Raw genomic sequence first — 18,989 nt, forward strand, 5'->3', positions numbered from 1 at the left:
TGAGGCCAAGATGGAGGCATAGCACAGTTATGAAAGTTTGTCCTCTGCTGGGATTTCAGCACCTGAGGTGGAGTCTGGGTGTAAATATTTCAGCTGTTGCCCTGCTCCCTTTCTCCAGTCTGGTTTAGCGGGGAGGGAAGTCAAGTTAATAGTGCCACAGCATTTGCAGCATGGGTACATCTGTAAGCCAGTCTAATTCCAGCCACAAGCTCCTGGCTGCTGTCCCCATGAGCAGCCGCACCGGCTGGGTGATCTTGTTCACCCAAAGGCATGCTTGGGATTACATTTCCAAAAGACCCTAGCCTCTACTGCTATGTACTCCTGACTCCTGAAGTAGGTGAGGGCTGTTTTCTCATCTTTCAATTTGGGTACGAGCTGTATGAAAGAGGTAGGTGGGAGTCATTCTTGTCTGCCCATGTGATACTTTGCTCATTTGTGAAGCAGGGCGCATTTTCCACATCTGATGCAGAGCTCCATGAGGTAGCCAAGGGTCTTGCGAAGCTCCTTTGGGAGGAAGGATGCAATGGCAGATCACAATACTTTGCAAACTGCATTAGGGTAGCCTTGGATCTATGTCTTGTGTGTGTTTGCTTAATTTTATAACACAAGTTATTCATGTTGTTCCCAATTGGGTAGGTGGAAGCTACTGAACTCTCTTCCTTTTACATCTGCTGCATTTGTCCACTGTGTCTTGTCCGACAGTCACCTCTGACCTGGAGACAGAGCTGTGATTCTGGATTAGAGTAGCAGCAAGGAGGCTGATTAGAGCAGCAGGCACTTCTGTAAATGACCTCTGGATCTGAATAACCAGTCCAGTGACAAATGCTGTTGATCTCCCTGTGGATATTGTCAGCATCTAGGTCAGACGGAAGAAGGGGGACAGTCTTCTCCCACCTAGATTTGGAGCTGTTTTGTTCTTTGCCTTCAGCTAACAACATCTGTACTCTCCTTTCTCTTCTCACAGGTAGATGCAGTGCGGGTGTACGTGAACAGCAGCTCTGAGAACCTCCAATATCCTGTCCTGTTTGTAGTTCGCCAACAGAAGGGAGTGCTGTCGTGGCAGGTCCCACTAATTTTTCGAGGCCTGTAAGTACTGGAGTCTCTTCCTTGTAACACACTTGTTTGCCAGCTGTATCCAGTATTGGCCTTCCTCAAGTGCTAGATCTTGCTACTTGTGTAGACTGCAGGGCTTGGTTGCAAAGCATGCTGGCTCACTGTCAGCTGAATGTAGGAAGACCAGGATTTGGTAGGTAACCTCTTACTTGTAGCCTGCTCTTGTCTCTTAGTTTCTCAAATATGTACACGGAGTGCCAGGAGGCTTCTCTGCTGGGGATCTGCCTGTGTCTCTAGTCAGTGACCATAACCACAGTAATGGTGTATGCAAGTAGTTCTTGGGCTCTAGTTTGGAGCAGGATTTGAACAAGCACTCGAAAGAGCACTCTAACTGCTGTGTTACAGTGCATTTGCGAAATAAGGGCTCTCTTCTCTTTCTCACCCCAGGTACACCTACACTGAGTCTATTCTGGGGGGTGGTGGTTGTTTAGGGGGTGTTTTCTTTGTGAAAGTGATGCTGCTATGTATCTTCAGCAACCTCGGAGCTAGTTAGGCTGCAAGTACCGAGACTTTGCAGGCACCTTAGACCATCTGAGATGTGAAGCTTCATCCTGTGACCGAAATCTTCATGCTGGGCAGCAGATACCCTGCAGTGTCTTGCCTGATGCAGGGGATGGGCTCTCATTGCTCTCTCTGCCTCCAGCAAATGGCAGATGTGCTAGATCTGCAGATGGCACAGGCAGCCACGAGGGAGGTGCAATGTCGGGGATGGCCAGTCCCTTGTGCAGGCCACAAGAGGCAAGAGAGGTGGAGTTTGAGCTCTGAATAAAAGGCTGAATGGTCTTGGCCTTTCAGATTAGTATTTCAGTTATGCAAGCAGGGGAAAAATTATGTCATTCTTGGAACTTCCAAACAACTTTTTAACTGCTCTCTTTTCCATTGAACTTTCCCTTCCCTCCTTCCCCTGGCTGTTGTAGCTATCAGAGGACCTACAATTACCAAGAAGTGAGTCGGACCCTCTGTCCTTCTGAGCCAACACCTGAGACGGGACCTTCTGACCAGATTATATTTGTGGATGTCGCTTCCATGGCACCATTTAATATTGCATATGAGCTGCTAGTCACCAGGCTCGAGAACTTCCAACTTGAGTAAGCTGGGATGTGAGAATACAAATGTAATTTCTTCATGTATCTTTTATACAGGGATTTAGTCCATCTACCCACTTTTCCCTTCTTTTTTCCCTCCCAGAAAAAAAAAAAGATTATTTTTTCTTCTGCTTAATCTGAAGGTACTTTGTATGTATTCCAGCTCTGAAAGTTTTAGATTTTAACATGCTGGCATTTCTTTTCTAGGACCAACAAAGCCTTTAACTTCACTGCCAGCCCTTCCCAGCCCCAGGTAAGGAGGAGTCCTGCGTGGCATTGCTTGTATGTCTTACCACATCCAAATGGTTGATGTGATCCTTTGTTAGACATAGCAAAAGCCTTATATGACTAGGACGTTTCCCTCTTAGGATGCAGGGAAACTTCCTTACTGTTGAATTTTCTGTAGATATGATGGAGAGGTAGCAGTACCCCCTCTAGGGGCATGTCTGGGTCCTCTTGCAAAGCAATTAATAGAACCAAAACCCATGGCCAGAGCAAATGAATGGTATCTGCAGTTCAGGAAATTCCAGAAATGTACAGAAGTCTAGAGGCCATTGGACTGCTATACTTCATGGGAAGTAAGATGGTGCGCACCAGTGTCTTGTTCCAGCCAGCGCTGGTTCAGTTGCCTCAGCGTGACTTGCCAAGATGCAGTCTTTACTGGAGAAAAATAAATACATAAATAAATAAGCTGTAAAGGTACAGCAGAACACAGATTGCTATTCCTTGCCTAGGGCAGCAAGTCATGAGGTGATAAATGAAATGCCTGATAAGTCTGGTTATTAGTTCAGAAGAGAGCACACATGTACAACACATCCAACTGAGCGGCCTTGTTTAGAGCCCTGCAGACACTACAAGTCCTCTCTTGAATGAAAATGCTGTTGGCAGTAACTATAGTGATACAGGAGCTCACAGAGCTGGGGAAGTATGTAATTTACCCAGGCTGTCTGGTACTCCATTTTCATTGTTGCTAATCATGGTTAATAACACCACTTAATTTTAGGTTTCCTATTACCAGGCATCCCAGCTAATCTGTTTTGCTGTCAAATGTCTTAAGCTGGTTTGCAGATACATGCAGTATTTTATACTATAGAAGCATAGGGAATGGTGGTGGCTCTTTATAAACCCTTATTACTTCAGATGTTGTAATTTGAAGGTAGGGTGTTTAGGATCTGGCCTGGAATTAACTTTGTAACTCTGGTATGTTCTTTTTCACAATTAATAACATGAGGTTGGTGACTTTTAATTATAGACCAGAAGTGGAGAGTAGCAGGTGAGCGCTTCTTAATTGCTATAACGCTGAGGTTTTTGTAAATCAAAGTATTAAGTAGTCAGGGGATGGGGAGAAAAAAAACGCAATTCAAAATCTAGATGGGTGTTGGAATAGCCCTAAGACTGGAAAAAGACAAGCATAGCAACTGAAGGAGTTGTCTGGAACCTAGCTCATGCCTGAGGGCAGAAGGGGAAATTAGATATGCTCCTATAGGTCAGGAGTGTTGTCTGGATGTGTTTCTACCACTCGCAGTCTGTGCAGCAGAGAACTGTAGGTCTCAATGCCCCTTATGTTAATTCTGTGCTCTGGTATAAGTGTGGCTTAAAAAGAAAATTATACAAGGGTCCTCATGGGTGACTTCCTCAAGGACCTAAAGCTTTCCAAGGGTAGTGCACCTGGGAAACCAAGGAGCTCAGACCGCCAGTGTCCTTGCGTGGCAGAGATAAAACGCAGTCCACTGAAGAAACCGGCTTGGTGAGTTTTCAGTTTGTAAGGACTTGTGGTTGGAGCCAGCGCTCCATCAGCAGTGAAGGGACCCTGCTTGGAGAGGGGTGATGGGAGTAAATGCTTTAGTAGAAATGGGGAAACTTGGAAAAAGCCTGGGTGATTTATTGCTTATCCCCCCCCCCCTTCCAGTTGGAGGCCCTACTTCCTGGAAAGGGGATGGGGGAAGGGAAATAGGAAACGGCTGGCCCTTGCTCAGCACTAAGGTTTATGTGATGTAAAGGGAGCTCGCCAGTTGGGAATGTCTCAGGTTATGGTTTTGGAGCAGGAGATGTGGTAGCTTCTGAGGTGGCAGCAGTGGCTGCCAGGTGACCATAAGGAAGGGAGGAAGGTGGCTGGTGGCAGTCCTCAGCCTTGTGTCCACTCTGAGGTGGGGTGAGGTGCCCATCAGCCCCTCACAGTAGCTGTGACTGTGAGCCTGAGCTCTCAGGGTCTGGGATCCAAGCAGGACAATGGGAACCCTTGCAACAAGCCTGCCTGCTGGGGTGGGCACAGAAACCCTGCTTCTCCAGCAGCTGACTTGTGTAGTACATCAAACTTTTACTGGAAAAATATGCAAATAATGTTGCCTGGGACATCTTTTGCCCAAATCTGAAAAGGCCCTTGCTGGGACAGGGCAGGGCATTTCCTGACCCCACAGACTGCCTGCCTTGTGGTCTTGCTCAAAGTACAGAAGCATAAGAGATGCCATTCCTTGCCCCCAGAGGAAAAGTAGGAATATTGGCAGATGTTAGTCTCTCGCAAATCTTTTTGGAGCTATAGCTGAATTATTTTGAAAGCTGAAGTGAGAATAAAAAAACCATTTACCCTTTGCCCTCAAAACCAAAAAACCCAAACCCCCTAAATCCTACAACTAATATCAGGCATTTATTTATGAAACTCTTCAGAGTTACAACCATTTGACTTAATACTTTTCAGAGTCTGTCTTTGAGGCAACCCATCCGAGAAACTCCATGATAAGTTCCATATATAAAGTACAGCCAGCAGTATGGAAACATCTGGAAATTGCTCATAGCAAAATAAAATGGAGTAAGGTATAAAATGAAGTCACTTTAGCTTGATCAAGTGGAAAAGAGCTTAAGGGGAGCAGAAGCTATGCCATATCTTGCATGTTGAAGATGGCTGTGTCTAACAGCATGCTGTGCAAGGGGGAGAGTTGTCTTGTACGTATATAATCTTCTCTTCTCTAGGTAAAGTTCTAATGTTTGAAATCTTAATTTTTGTGAAAGCCTTCCACATCCAACCCCAAAGCCCAGCTTGGGCTGTGCAGGTACCTTAGGGAGGCTCTGAAGCTACTGGCAGTGGTGATTTTTGGACCATAACTCTCGCCACTCTGCTTTCTCCTCAGTATTTTCTGTACAAATTTCCTCAGGATGTCGATTCAGTCATTATTAAAGTGGTGTCTGATGCAGTCTACCCATGCTCGGTTGTCTCCGTCCAGGATATTGTGGTAAGTCTGAGCAGAGAAGGGTAAGGAGCTGCTTGCTGGAGCTCTGTGTCCTGCTGTGAGGGGGTTTGTGCCCCAACAGAGAGAAGAGCCCTAGGAAGGCCTTCACCCTCCTGTGGTGGTGGTGGTAAAGGGAGCCCCTGAAAGGAACAAAAATCCTGTGGGAAGGAGGCAAAGACAGAGATGCTGAGTTCAAGCAGCTTATACAGAGATTTTTGCTGCAAATAGGTGAACAAGCTGTTCCTCTCCAGCCTGTCCATAGGGTATTTGTTATGTTCCCCTTGTGAGGTTTAATATCCTGCTGGCTTGTGACATGGGTCTATCTCTCCATGGAGTGGTGTTGAATGGGATGCTGGTGACAGTGCTGTTCCCTTGAGTCTCCCCTGGCTCAAGGCAGCGTGGGGAGCTTCTGATTTCCAGACATGAGGGTCTCTCCTTTCCAATTCAATTTCCTCTGTATGCAATTACTCTTCCCTTTTCCTGGGAAGAAGAGAACAGCTGTTCCCTGCCATGGAGGTTGGCTGTTGCTTGCAGCTGCGAAATAGCCCCATATTTACTCTCCTTTACCACGTCCCTGAATGATGCAGGGACCTGCAGTGTGGGAGCAGCAAGATGGTGATGGAGGTGCAAGATACCTTGGCTGCTGGTTCTGAAGTCCTGGCAGTTGCCTTTAATACCTGGGGTGAGGAGAGAAATGGGTAACACCAATTCCTGTCCACATCTCTGTGTTTGAATGGTGGAAGGGCAGGAGAGGGGACTGACAGGTGATTTTCAACCTATCAGGTATTAAGAGTAGTGGGAAAGAGTAAAATGAAGGCAAGCACTTGGCATATAGTACAGACTGCAAAGTGTGTGACACAACCAGTGTACAGCTGAGTGTATGCACTGCCCTGTGGGAATGGTGGAGTGATCAGTCTGGCTGAATCCTCTTCTGGGATTGAACTGCAGCCCTCTTAGAATGCAGATATCAGTGAGTGCAGGCCACAGCTGGTGTCTTCAGAGCAGCTTTTCTAATTTCTGAATAGATTCTGATTGTTTTGTTCCCTTTGTCACCCCAGTGGGGGCCTTTTTCTGCTGTTCTACACTGTCTGTTCTCCTGCTGGCTCCCTGTGTTCAGGTTTTGTCCCTGGTTTAACCCTTAGTTGTGTCTGTTTTAGTGCCCAGTGTATGACCTGGACCATAATGTGGAGTTCAACGGTGTTTACCAGTCTATGACTAAGCAGGCAGCCATAACTGTGCAGGTGAGATGCTGTTTTTTGTCCCAGTGTTGGGTTTTTTTCAGTGGCTTGTCCTATGCATTCCTAGCTTACTTTTGTTGATTCTGCTGTGAGCCTTTGTTTTTATTAGATTGGCTCATATAAGTGGAAGAAGCAATGTTACCTTTTACTACAAAACCTTGCTTATGTTTGCTTAGATAGGCGTGTTATGTGTGCTGAGGCTCTAGATCAGAGTGGCTGCAGCCATGTGTCTTCTGTTTGAACCCTGGCTCTTCTACACTGAGTGGTGGTGGTAGGGCCTTTTTAATAAGCAAAGCTTAGGTAGGTGGTTTGCACTAATTAAAGTAAATAAATACATGCATTAGCATTGGTTTGCTTGTACTGGGGCACTGCTGTACTTCATACTGGTGAACTCAGTCAGCTTATTGTCAGCAAGGATAAGGGGAGCATCCCCAGAAGTCAAGCTCTGTCCAGAACAGGCTGGTGCCTGTGTAGCAACTAAAACCTGATCTGTGGCCTTTTGGAGCACCGCTTCTGTTTTGCTTTGGAGGGAGAGGCTCCTTCACATCTCATGGATTCTGTCTTCTTCCATCCTCCCATGCAGAGAAAGGACTTCCCAGGTGAGCAGTTCTTCGTTGTGTTTGTCATCAAGCCAGAGGATTATGCCTGTGGGGGTTCTGTGCCTTCTTCCATTCATGGTAAGTTTTGCTGGGAGGTCAATTTGGTTGCTGCATCTGGGTGATGGAGCAGCAGGAGTCCTTTGGGACCTCCCTGTGGAATGACATGGGAGGGTCATATAGCTCTGTCTTACCAGGTAGCTGTGAGGAAAAGTGAAATATAAATTTGATATTGTTGGGTAGATTAAAAGTCTTGATCAATTCAGGAGGTGGCTGGCTAGTACAGAGCCTGGCTTGCTGGGTTTACGTGCTTTTCAGAGGAGTTGCTGGTGTCTTGGGAGATACTGGATACACCCAGGCAACGCTGCTTACAGCTTTTTGGTTGGTGTGTTGTTTTTTTGTTCCCCTACCCTGCCCCTGCTGTATTATTCTCCTGCCTGCATGGAGGCCCAGATGGCAGTTCCTGCAGAGAGCATCTTCTCCCACTGCTATCTTGGGCTCTATGACAGTCCTGGACTTGGGGGAACAAGAAAAATTAGTAATTTGGGGAGAATAATTTTACAAGAGACTTGTTCTAGTGCCTTTCCTGGGCAGAAAACACTGTGTCCACTTCCTAGGCAGTGGTAAAAGCAAAGCCTCCACAAGTCATGTAGTGGCTGTAACTTGAGTGGGGACATTCCTGTTCTCAAAGCCAGATGGCTTCCTCCCTATAGGAGAAGCAAGACTGCAACCAACAGATATACTGGGCTCCCCCCACAGCCCTGCACTCCCCCTGCCCCCCCCTCCCCCATTTCTCCCCTAAAAAAAGAATTGTTGCCTTCTGGGTGTCTTTCTCTTATCCTAAAGCTGTCAGCAGAGCCATACTGGCAGGGTGTGCTAAGCCCTGCTGAAACATAGCAAGTCACTAGCATAGCATCCTGCACAGAAGTGTTTTGCCAGAAGAGCTTTGGTCAGAGGCAAAAATGGTGTCCCAGTATCTGAAGTGAGAGAAACTGTGCTTTGGGGACTAGATGAATAGGAGACAAGATGCCCTTGGGATTCAGGCATCCAGACTTGAGCAATGTATGGAAGGCTCAAGCAAGGATTTCTAGTCTGAAAAACAGGTTGTGGATAGGGAGGAGGGGGGAAGTGTATGGAAAAGGCTGTATATTGACAAGTCTGAGAGAGGTTTATAGCAAAATGACACACAGATTATAGTGAAAAGCCAGACCCTGGTGTTTTTGCAAGTGCAGAGAACTAAGATCAGGGCCAAAGATCATAAATGTTTAATTGTTTTTATATTTGCTGTACACTTTGCATCTCACAGGGAATGTCAACCGTACCTGGAACCTGCAGCGGACAAAGAACCTTCAAGTGACGATTGTGCCCTCTATAAAAAGTCAGTATCTCTGGGCAGAGCAATGCAACTTTACAGGGGGACTTGGCACTTCTGCCTAGAAGGGTATGGCTGGGCTGGCAGCCCTCTGATGGAATGTTGCAGAAAGCACCAGCAAAGGAATCAAAACCAATTGGAGCCTGGGTACCTTCCAGGACATACCCATGGGCACACCAGCTAGCACTGGGGGTGAAGAAGTTGGGGGGAGACCTTGCAATGGGTTCTGGTGATTCCTCTTTGTCCTGATGTCGGCTGGCATAGAGAAAGGAGATGGGTTTTGAAGGGTTGTTTGGGGCTGGGTGTTGTCACCAGGTAGTGTTGGGAGGAGCAGGACAGGAGTGCTGGCTGTGAGAGGGGCTGTCCCTGCCCTGACTGATGCCTTCTCTTTCCTCAGAGTCTGTTTATGTCCAGGCCATGTTCTTCAGCTTCCTGAGTTTCCTTTCCTTTTACCTGGGCTCAGTGGTTGTTGCCTTTGTGCACTATATCAGGTGAGTCAAGGGGGTTTACAAGGATAACCTTTCTGTTTCTCATCATCCTCAGAGATTCCTCACGCTGCAGTACATTTGGGGCAAGTGGGGCAGCAAGCATCTGAACAGAGCAGCTGAAGAAGTCCATGACTACTCAGTGGGCTCCTACTGATGATCAGCCAGAAAACTTTTCTTCCTCTGCTGTGTGGATCATGGCAATGATGAAAACCTAAGGCTCTGCCCTCTAGCTTTTGTAGTGCCCCACCCCTGGGTTTCCTTATATGAGGACACTGAGTGGTAGGTGGGAATTGTGATGGGACTACTCTGGGATATGGGGTGCCAGAGCACTGGGGAACCAAGATGCTTCCCAGAGTGCTGGACCGAGTACTGCAGTAAGTGGCAGCGACCCAAATAGGGCCTTGGGGCCTCAAGCGTGCTGGTTTCCCTCCTGACCTGTCTCCTCTGCCCCAGAACTTGGTGCCTGGGCTTGTGCTGAGGAGGATATCTGCATCCACAGTGAACTTGAGCACAGCTACCATAACAGGTTGTTCTATGGCACAAAAAAAAAAAAGGGAAAACTTCCTAGCTGCCCCAGGATTGTGTAACTGGTTGTCCTGCCTCTGGTGGATAGTTGAGGGGGTAAAAAAATCTCTCTGTTGCTTTGGAAATCGGAAAGGTATACAGCAAGCAGTCATGGCTGAGCCATGTCTAGTCCAAACACTATTTTTCTTTTTTTGTTTTTGTTTGTTTCTTTTGTGGTTTATTTTTGTTGGGATAATTTTGTTTGTTTTTTAGAGCTTGCACCGTATTTACCTATTGGTGTCCTAGATAATCCTGCCATGGCTGGCAGGTGCTGGGGTTTGTGGCTGTCTCAAGAGTGCTGCCTGTTCTTTTTCAGGGTTCGGAGGAAGGCTTCAGCTGGGAGATTGAGTCCTGAGGATGGTAAGGTCTCTTTTCTGTTGTGTGACAGCTTTAAGTGAACAGCCCAGGTCCCAGGCCAGGCAAGGGACAGGCTGTCAGTCAAGTGCCTTCTGTCCCTTCAAGCCTTTGTCCCTGTACATGCACCATATAGCCTCTGGTGCTGGTGAAAGATGTTAGAGCTTCCTCTCTGCCCTCACAAAAGAGGGTGGTTGAAGCAGGCTCCCCTGAACCTGGTCCTGACCCCTAGCCTGAGGTGCTGGCTTTTAGAGGGGTGGAGGAAGAGCAAGCCTTGGCTAGACCTGGCTGCAGGCTAATGTTCCTGATGTCAGGTCTGTTCATTTTTAAGCAAGACACTTTGAGTTTATCAGCTCCTATGCTTTAAGATTTCCTCTGCCTGGTTTAAGCATGGGGTCTCTAATTTTTTAATTTAATTTAAATTTTAATTTGTTTTTAACTGAGAGTTGCAGACAACCAAATGAATGAATGACTAATACAGTTAGGTAGTGTTGTTTGTGTTATTTACTTTGGTATTGGATTCAGTTTACTTTATGCTGCACCCACATTTCAACATACTGCAGATTTCTGCCTTATAAAAACATAGGTGTATGTAAGATGCTACCAGTGAAAGATGGAAATTTTTGCTGTGTGGATGGGGGGGACAGGGCACTGGGATTTTCTGCTTTCTGGAGAAGTGTAGGAAGCTGGCCGTTTCATTTGTTTAAATATTTAGTGCCTGCAAAGTAGTTCAAAGCATTGGTCTGAGGATAAAGGCATCGTCACTTGTACCTCTCTCCTGGGGAAAGCGAGGACGTTATGTTTTGGCAGCACTGAAAGGTTCTTGGTGTGTTCCCTTTTTTAATCCTCAACTTCTTCAGTCCCTCTGGTCTGCTACATACCACCAGATAAACACACTAGTATAACTGAACTGTGCTTACAGGATCAGCAGTGGAACTTCACTCTGACCTGGCATTACTTGGGTTAATATTTTTGCCACAGACCTAGGGGCATTTGGATTCTCAGAAGTGGCTTCTTCAGCTACTGAGATCCTCATCTGCATCTCTGTATGTGGAATGTATGTGAAAGGCTTTCTTCACAACCAAATAAGCAGGGGACTGTAAAAATGTGCTTAAAAATATTCTAATTTTAAGTCATTTGGGGTGGATCCTGCTGTGAGACAATAGCAGGTCTTAGCACACTGGAAAAATGGGAAGGGCCAAACTCCCAATGGGGACTTTGGGGAAGCTGAAGGAACCTGGCCAAGGCCCTGGAAGAGCTCCAGGGTGGTGACAAGGGATCACTGTTTAAGGTATGGAGCCACAGTCTCAGGTGGGTGAGACCAGAAGCTCCAGGGAGTGCTGCTGGTGCTGTAGCTGAGGGTTCATGTGCTGAAGGCAGCTTAGAAGCTGCTTTCCAAGCCGCCCTGGCGAGAGGTGGAAGTTAAATTCTGGTGCTTGGGAAGTTCCCGAAGAGGCTGCAGGGCATAGATGCTGTGCTTAGCATGGACCTGGAGGACAGAGAACTGGGTTCCTGGTCAGGGGGGATTGCTGAACAGCATCCCTGTGAAAGGACAGAGGAACACAGTTCCTTCACAGTTTACAGGTTTCCTCCCAGAGGTACCTTCTCCTTCTGTGACCTGTCCTCTCCCTTGCACTTTATGCCACCTTCACACGCCTGGCACTGCATGTCACAGCCACGTCCTTTCGTCTGGGGAGGAACCATATCCTACCCACATGCTGTTTCTTTATTGTGTCTCTTCAGGGTATGTGTCTGACTGATGCCTGTAAAATGGAAACCAGCATCTTCCCTGTCCTCCAGATCACCTAGGGCATACTGGCTTTCGCTCAATTTTTTTCCCCTCTTCCCACCTACTGGAATTTCTCTTCCTCCAAAGTACCTCTGGGTCTTGCCACCTTCATCACTTCCCTTTCCCCTTCCCCACCAAGCTCCTGTCATCCATCTTATGCCTGGTTTCTGTGGTTAACTTTTTTTTTTAATCCTGTGGCACACCTCCCTTTCCACATCATCACTATTTGGTGGAGGTGATAGCTGGAGGAACCACACCTAGTGTGGTACATTTACTTTGCTGACTCACTCACACACTGGGAACTGGGACTGAAATTAGTGGGTAGGCTGGGTCCAAAGCAGCTGTTAGAGACAGGACAGAGCGCCTCTTCTCCCTGGCATCCCTACTTTGTCCAGATTTAAATCTTTCCTTGGTTACTTGGGAGACAAGGTTGACAGGTCACTTGAGAGCATAAAGCCTGGTCTAAAATAAGGAGGAAGCATCCCCGTGGGACAGGACTGATGGTAGTAGGAATTCTGTGTGTGCCTTGGTGCCATGAACATGGGGCAGTGCTGCTTTCACTCTCTTCCTAGTGTTCTGAATTTCCAAACGACTTTAAAGCAACAATAAAATGCCATGAGAGAGGGAGGGTTGCAAAGCGGGTGATGATAGAAGGTGGATCTTGCTCCTGCAGAAACCTACAACAACATCCTGCTAATAACAGCTTGGGACTCAAGGGGTGTCATGTGGGGGGACTGTGGTGTGCCAGAGCCTTCCCTCTGGTGCTCAGTCCATGCCATGTTGTCCACTTCTGATGCTCCTTTGAGCTGTTTGTTGCCCTGTTAGAGGGATGGGGCAGAAGGGTAGAGAAGCTGAAATGGAGACCAAGTCTTAGTCCACAGCCCAACAAGCACAGTGAATGCATCAAAGGAAAGCAATAATTTGTACTTGAAATATCAAATGTCATTGCTGTATGGGTGCTCCCCTGCCTAGAAACTGGGCTCAGGCAGGGAAAAGTTTGGAGGCTCTTTAGGTATGTGTCTAATGGAAATGGTATAAAAACCTGTGCAAGGTGTTACAGAAGTGTCCAGAATTGCCAGCTGGAAAGAGGAGTCTGCCTGTGCCTGTCAGTTTGGGACCGATCATGTACTGGGAAGCCAGAGGTACAGCTTGAGAAGCCAGGCCATTGCCAGGCTGCAGTAAGGTTGCTTGGCTTTAAATACTATCCCATGTCCTGTGTCCCTTTGCTGCTGACTGGCCACACAATGTTGTTGCAAGGATGAAGCTTTATAAGCAGCTGGACCTGTCTTGCTGTTTGCCACCATGGGAAGACATGGTCCTGCTCCTGCTGCTCTTGCTTCCCTTCCTTCTGGGGAGATGGGTGTTTGACCCCTCAGTAAGGGGACTCAGCTGGCTGTGTTTCCTGCCGTGTTTGTCTGCTGCCAGTTCAACAACTGAGCCCCACCACAGGAGGCAAAAAGAGGGAATGTGGAGGCAGGAGGTGAAAGTCCCAGTGCAACCTGAGTGGGAGGTGCAGTTGTCCTTGCTTCAGATGTGTGGGTGGGAGGCAGGGACTTCCCAGCCCTCAAAAGCTTGCCCTTCTTGTCATCAGCACAAGGTTGTGACCACTTTTTGCATGGAGCATTTTTTGCTTTCTCCTTGCTTGGTTAAAACCATGTACCAGCTATCTTGCCAAAGGCTGCCTATGACTCTTCCAGGGGTAATTGGAGGTAGCAATATTTGAATAGAACAATGCGTGAGGAGGGGAAGGAGAAGAATATGAAGTTCAGAAGGGTGCTCTGAATGTTGTGAGACTTGCTCTAGAATTTGTCAAGTCTTGCAGTCCCATAACGTGATCCTTACAGGGTGCTGGAGGGAGGCTTGTGCTTTTGTGAGTCAAACTGGCAGCCTGTGTGGGGAGGCTGAAGGGAATGGGTTTGCTTCACATTGCAAAGCAAGGGTTTCCTTTTGCACAGTGTGCTCTAGTGGGAGACTGCCATCTGTTTGGAGAAATGCTGCTTTTCCCAAGTCCCTCCAGCTCTTCAAGCTGTTTGTATTCACCTCAGAGATGTGTTTCAAAGCACTGATGTGAAACTAACTGTCCCGTTTGGGTCTGTTTCTATCGCAGGATCTGGGATTATGGCATCTTCGCACCCCATCACAGCCAGCACCCCTGAGGGAAGCAGCTATGGTGCTATTGGTACAGTGTCTTCCAGAACTGGGAGCATGGGGAAGGTTCTGCCTGGGGCAAGGAGAGGCACTTTAAGGTGCTTTAAAGCCAGAAGGGAATAAAGCTGCAAGTTACTTTAAGAGTGGCTTGCAACTACTTGAAAAAAATAATTGCAGCTTGGGAGGTTCAGGTTGCACTTTTGGGCAAAACTTCTACATCAAAAAGGTGGCAAATCTCTGGAAGAGGTGCCCAGAGAGACTCTGTCATTGGAAATGTTTGTCTTGGCCAGACAAAACCATGGTCGCCTGGTAAGTGTTGGTGACAATGCTGCTTCAGGCAGGAGGTTGACTAGGGACCAATAAAAGTCCCTTCCAACGAAACATCTAGGGGTCTGTCATTAGCTCATCAAGCCTGCCTTTACACTAAAGCATGCCTTTCACTGGAAGACTGAAGGGTTGTGTGCTGTAAGGCAAGAGAGAATCAGAGCTTCTTGCAGTTCAGAGGTTTCAGTAGGGGAGAAATAGTGTCATGCTGTCAATAGGTGAACCATGCCCTGGCAGCAGAGGAGGAAAAAACCAAACTCCCAAGGTTTCTGCTAATCTGAGATGATGTGAAATGCCTTCCTTTGCCAGAGTTTCTTAGTCTCCTTCCAACAGTTTTCCCTCCTGTGGAGGGATTGGTACTGAATAGCTCAGTGCTGTGGACTTCTGGGCATAATGCTTGAATTTGACAGTTTGGGGACCCAGATTGCAGGGTGAGGTGGTGCAGGTCCAGGGCAGTGTCAGGCAGCTACTCAAATGAGAGAGCAGAGCAACTTTGTCTAATTTTTAGTCCTTGCTTAGGATGCATTTGCTCACTGTGGTGTAAAGACAGCCCTGACACTCCAGATGTCACCCAGGTGTTGGACTGTGAAGGTGTGGTATCTCTGAACACCTGACAAAGAAACACAGAACTGAGATTTTGTGAGGTTTGGGAAAAATTCAGGAGAATTTGAGTCCTGCAATATAGTTGAGGGCTTCAGTATCACTCTACCCCCCTTTCCAAATTCCCAAGGAAACGCTTTAAAAGCATTTGGGAAATGAGGAAGAAACTTGTGTTCTGCTCATGCCAGTATGGGCAATGGGCTGGCTGGGAGCTTGGCCAGCCTGTGGAAAGTGCAGGCAGGTCATGTTGATCTGCAGGTGACCAATACTGTGGATGAAATGGGAGCAAAGCTGATGCTCTGCCTGCCTTGAAAAATCAACTTTCTTCCTCTTTGTATTTTGTTCTACAATATTTATAGAAAAGCTTAGATATAAAGCTTATATAAAATTGGGAGATTAACTAGGTCAGCCTATTTCTGACCCCTGAACTGTCTGATGCTTTCACTAGAGCTTTCTGACTTGTCTCAGACTTCCAGATTTCAGAGCCCAGGCTAGTAAAGAGTAGAAAATGTTAGAGATGAAAAGTAATAGAATAAAAGCAGAGGAAAAACCAAAATGCTGCAGAGGTGGGAAGATGGTCCTTGAAAGTGGTCTTACCTGATAATCGGAGACTTTCAGGAAGGCTTGTGATCGTGGAAAAACTTGTTCCCTGAAATGGCCATCTCAACTTGTCCCAACAGATTGTGTATGGTATCTGGGACAGCTTTCTTCTTGTTATGCATAGAGGGCTTTAGCCTTTACCCTGCCTGTTTCCTTCTCCCTGCTCTGCTCCAGATGAGTCAAGCTCCAGTGGTGGACATCAGTTGTCTTCCCCTGAGCGTGGGCCGCCTGCTGGTTCTGACACAGACAGCTCTGTAGAGGAGGAGAGTGACTTTGACACCATGCCAGAAATTGAAAGTGATAAGAACGTCATCCGCACTAAGGTACGGCTGGTGTTACAGCTGTGGCCATGATGCTGGGCCATGGACACATCTAGGCTAGGACTAGCAGTAGTCACTTGCCAGGATTTTTAAGTTTCTGCTTTCCTTTTAGGTGGATTTAGTCTAATAAAGCAGAGTGTGCTTCTCAGTGTTTTTTCAGAGTCTAGAAAGTTTTCCTGCTGTGCTAAGTGTGTTGCTGAAATGAGTGATTTAATATGGAAAATCAGAATGTATTGGGGACTATTGAGAAAAGAGGAAGAAGCCCAGAGTGTTCCAGAAAGTCCTAGGAGGTGCGACAGCATAGGGAGAAATTAATGTGCAATAGTAGGTAGTTATGTGGTACAACTAGTGTGACTACAGTGGATGTACAGAGGGGCTTTAAGCTAGCAGCTCTCAAACTGCCTCCTTTTGTTGCCTCACACTGCTCCTTGTGGTCAGAGCCATTCCTGGAGGTCAGAGGGTTTTGCAGAACTCATTTGCCATAGAATCAAGGGACACAAGAAGCTTGCTGTGTTTAAAAAAAAAAAAAAAAAAAAAAAAATCCAAATACATCAAGATCTTCTACTGGCTTCTGTAGTCTTCATTAGGTTTTTTTCTGTTTTCTTCCCTCTTTCCCCACCCACTAATGTTTTAGGTGTTCCTTTATCTATCAGACTTGTCCAGGAAGGACCGAAGGATTGTCAGCAAAAAATACAAAATCTATTTCTGGTAAGGAGAAGACAAACTGGTAAGGCTCAAACTCTAGGCCCAGTCTCTGGTTGTAGGGTTGGTCCACATGCCCTTCTTCTGGACCACACTTCATACCTGAGGGTGTTCTTCGAGCCATCCTGTTACATTCTGAGCCTGTTCTAACCAGTAACTGCAGATCCCATTTACCTCAAATAAGGATATTTGTGGACCAGTGCACACATGATCCTGGCAATGGATTCTGGTTTGCATAATTGCTTTGAAGTGTGGTAACAACCAGTGTGCTGGAACATACTGGGGAAGGGGAGAAATTGACACTCGAACACATGAGCTTGTGGTCCACATGCTGTCTTTTCTTGTGCCCATAGCGTTTGCCTCCTGTTTGCATTAGCACATTTGCTCTCCTGCTTCAGGAGATCATAACCAGAAGTAAAAGCTCCAGCTGGGAGAGCAGGGTCTGGGCCCTTAAGCATTGAGGTGTACATATTCCTCCAAGCACTGCAGGGCTCTGTCCTGGGTGTGCACCAATTGTTTTGGTGTGTATAACTGCTGCTACTGTCTCCTCTCTGCAGGAACATCATCACCATTGCAGTGTTTTATGCCCTGCCAGTCATCCAGCTCGTCATCACTTACCAGACGGTGCGTCGGGCTCTGTGGCTGTCCCATGCGCTTGGGTCCTCTTGCCTTTAAACTTGCTCTGTGGTTGCATGGTGTAAGGATGACAGTCGGTGAAACTGGGATCACCCAGGAATCCTGCTCTGTCTGAGGGGCAATTTACCTTAGCTGGTCTCTGCACTGTGTTGAGTGTCGCTGCTGGCTTGGCTCTTTGAGCTTGCAGTTCTGCTATTTTTGGTTGCGAAGCGGGAGTGCAGCTGGTTTCCTGCTCATCTGATGTCTCATTTGGGGCCTGTTTCATTTTAGAGGCAGGAGGAATCTGCTATTATCTCTAAAAGACAACGAAAGCAAGTAGGCTTTGCTGTGATATGAGTGATTTCTCCTCCCTTCTCCCTGCCCTTGCTATCCTGCTGTTATTCGGATATCTGCAAGCAGATCTATTAGCAGTGGGGTTGAGAGCATACAACGTTTCCTCTGAAGACTGTTCTCAGGTTTGTGGCCTGTGGCAACATCTTGTCCCCCGCTAAAAGCTTCACCTGCAGGTGTCAGTACTCCCCTGTGCCAGTGCTAGAGCTAGGCTGTGTCCTGGTACACCTTGTGTACATGCAGTGTTTGCATGAAGCAAACCCCCAGAACAGGGAGGATTTGCTAATATCAGGTCTCCCACCTCCTCTCTGTCCAGGTAGTGAATGTGACGGGCAATCAGGACATCTGCTACTACAACTTTCTGTGCGCCCATCCCCTTGGGGTGCTGAGGTGAGACCTACAGTCACTGTTTTATTGTTTTGTGCCTCCTGAGTGTTTGTGCTGTGCCCAGGTCAGGATTTTATCCTTGCTGGGCTCATAGTAACTGTGTTGATAATACCACTGAGAGTTTAGGACTCTGAGCTTTCTGTTTTGCTCAGCAGTGGCTTTCTGTTGCAGTGAGACACATGCACCCAGGAACATATGGCACCTGGGTTCTCCTAGCAAGCCTATGGCACAGCAATGAGGTGCTCCCATGCTCTTTTGGACACTTTTGCTTGTATCAAAGGAGCAGCAGCTCTGCAAAGAAGTTCAGCTCAGTCCTCAGTGTAGCATTTCTCTGAACTAATGTGGGAGTGCAAAGAAAGCCCAGAGTTGAGAATCTCGCAGAGGAAGTGTTAAATCTACTGGGGCAGGTGAACTATTCAACCTAAAATTGTCATCCAGGGTGTAAAACTGGCAGGTGTTTGGCAGCTGCTGAGGTGGAGGGGGGGGGGGGGGGGGGGGGGAGCAAAATGGATTCAGCTTATCATGGCCTGGGGTTCATCCTCCTGCTGCTGTGCTGCCTTTGTCTTAAATCTTCTTTTTCCCTGCAGTGCCTTCAACAACATCCTCAGCAATGTGGGCCACATGCTGCTGGGTTTTCTTTTCCTCCTCATTGTGTTGCGCAGGGACATTCTCCACCGTCGGGCCATGGAGATAAAAGATGTCTATACCCTGGTAGGTAGGAAGTATGGTCGCATGAGGCTGAGTGGAGGGAGGAAAGACAGGGAAAACTTGAAAACCAGAGTGATACACAGCAGGTTTCCACTTGCCTTCCTTGCTGGAGTATTGAATCCTCCTCTCTTTTCCTCCCCTGAAAAAGGGTCTAGGTGGGATGCTTATGTTCTTGTGCGCCCCAGTACTTTGCTGCTTACGGTATGTAAGCCGTGGTGACCCAGCCTGGGCTTGTGAAGACAAGGAGACGAGTAGGGGAATGACTCTTGTGGCTGTGGCTTTTCCTCCAGTGCTCACTGTGGAGGAACTGGGGCAGTAGGGCTGTCCCAGGATGCTTTTGTTTTTAGTGAGGTTTGATTTGTCTTAAACAATCAAGAGTTCCTTCTTGGCACTCTTCTTAACAAGAGGGAA

At 47.3% G+C, this 18,989-nt stretch overlaps 1 protein-coding gene across 22 annotated transcripts in view; it reads left to right on the forward strand.

The window, feature by feature from the left end:
* SIDT1 (SID1 transmembrane family member 1) overlaps positions 1-18,989 on the forward strand; it is a 55,830-nt gene that overhangs the window by 12,785 nt on the left and 24,056 nt on the right. For 18 of the 22 annotated variants that reach the window (XM_075034445.1, XM_075034441.1, XM_075034440.1 and 15 more), the window contains exons 2-16: positions 965-1,086; positions 2,031-2,201; positions 2,406-2,451; positions 5,324-5,425; positions 6,580-6,663; positions 7,244-7,337; positions 8,563-8,634; positions 9,026-9,119; positions 9,997-10,040; positions 13,931-14,002; positions 15,670-15,818; positions 16,450-16,523; positions 17,075-17,141; positions 17,800-17,873; positions 18,458-18,581. In XM_075034445.1, coding sequence (XP_074890546.1) covers positions 965-1,086; positions 2,031-2,201; positions 2,406-2,451; positions 5,324-5,425; positions 6,580-6,663; positions 7,244-7,337; positions 8,563-8,634; positions 9,026-9,119; positions 9,997-10,040; positions 13,931-14,002; positions 15,670-15,818; positions 16,450-16,523; positions 17,075-17,141; positions 17,800-17,873; positions 18,458-18,581 — 1,389 coding nt within the window. Of the gene's footprint in view, positions 1-964; positions 1,087-2,030; positions 2,228-2,405; positions 2,452-5,323; positions 5,426-6,579; positions 6,664-7,243; positions 7,338-8,562; positions 8,635-9,025; positions 9,120-9,996; positions 10,041-11,895; positions 12,966-13,930; positions 14,003-15,669; positions 15,819-16,449; positions 16,524-17,074; positions 17,142-17,799; positions 17,874-18,457; positions 18,582-18,989 lie in introns of those variants that run through there. The other 4 variants (XM_075034438.1, XM_075034447.1, XM_075034449.1 and 1 more) reach the window with 4 other exon arrangements.

Source organism: Buteo buteo, chromosome 8, assembly GCF_964188355.1.
Source record: "Buteo buteo chromosome 8, bButBut1.hap1.1, whole genome shotgun sequence".
NCBI classification, from domain to species: domain Eukaryota; kingdom Metazoa; phylum Chordata; class Aves; order Accipitriformes; family Accipitridae; genus Buteo; species Buteo buteo.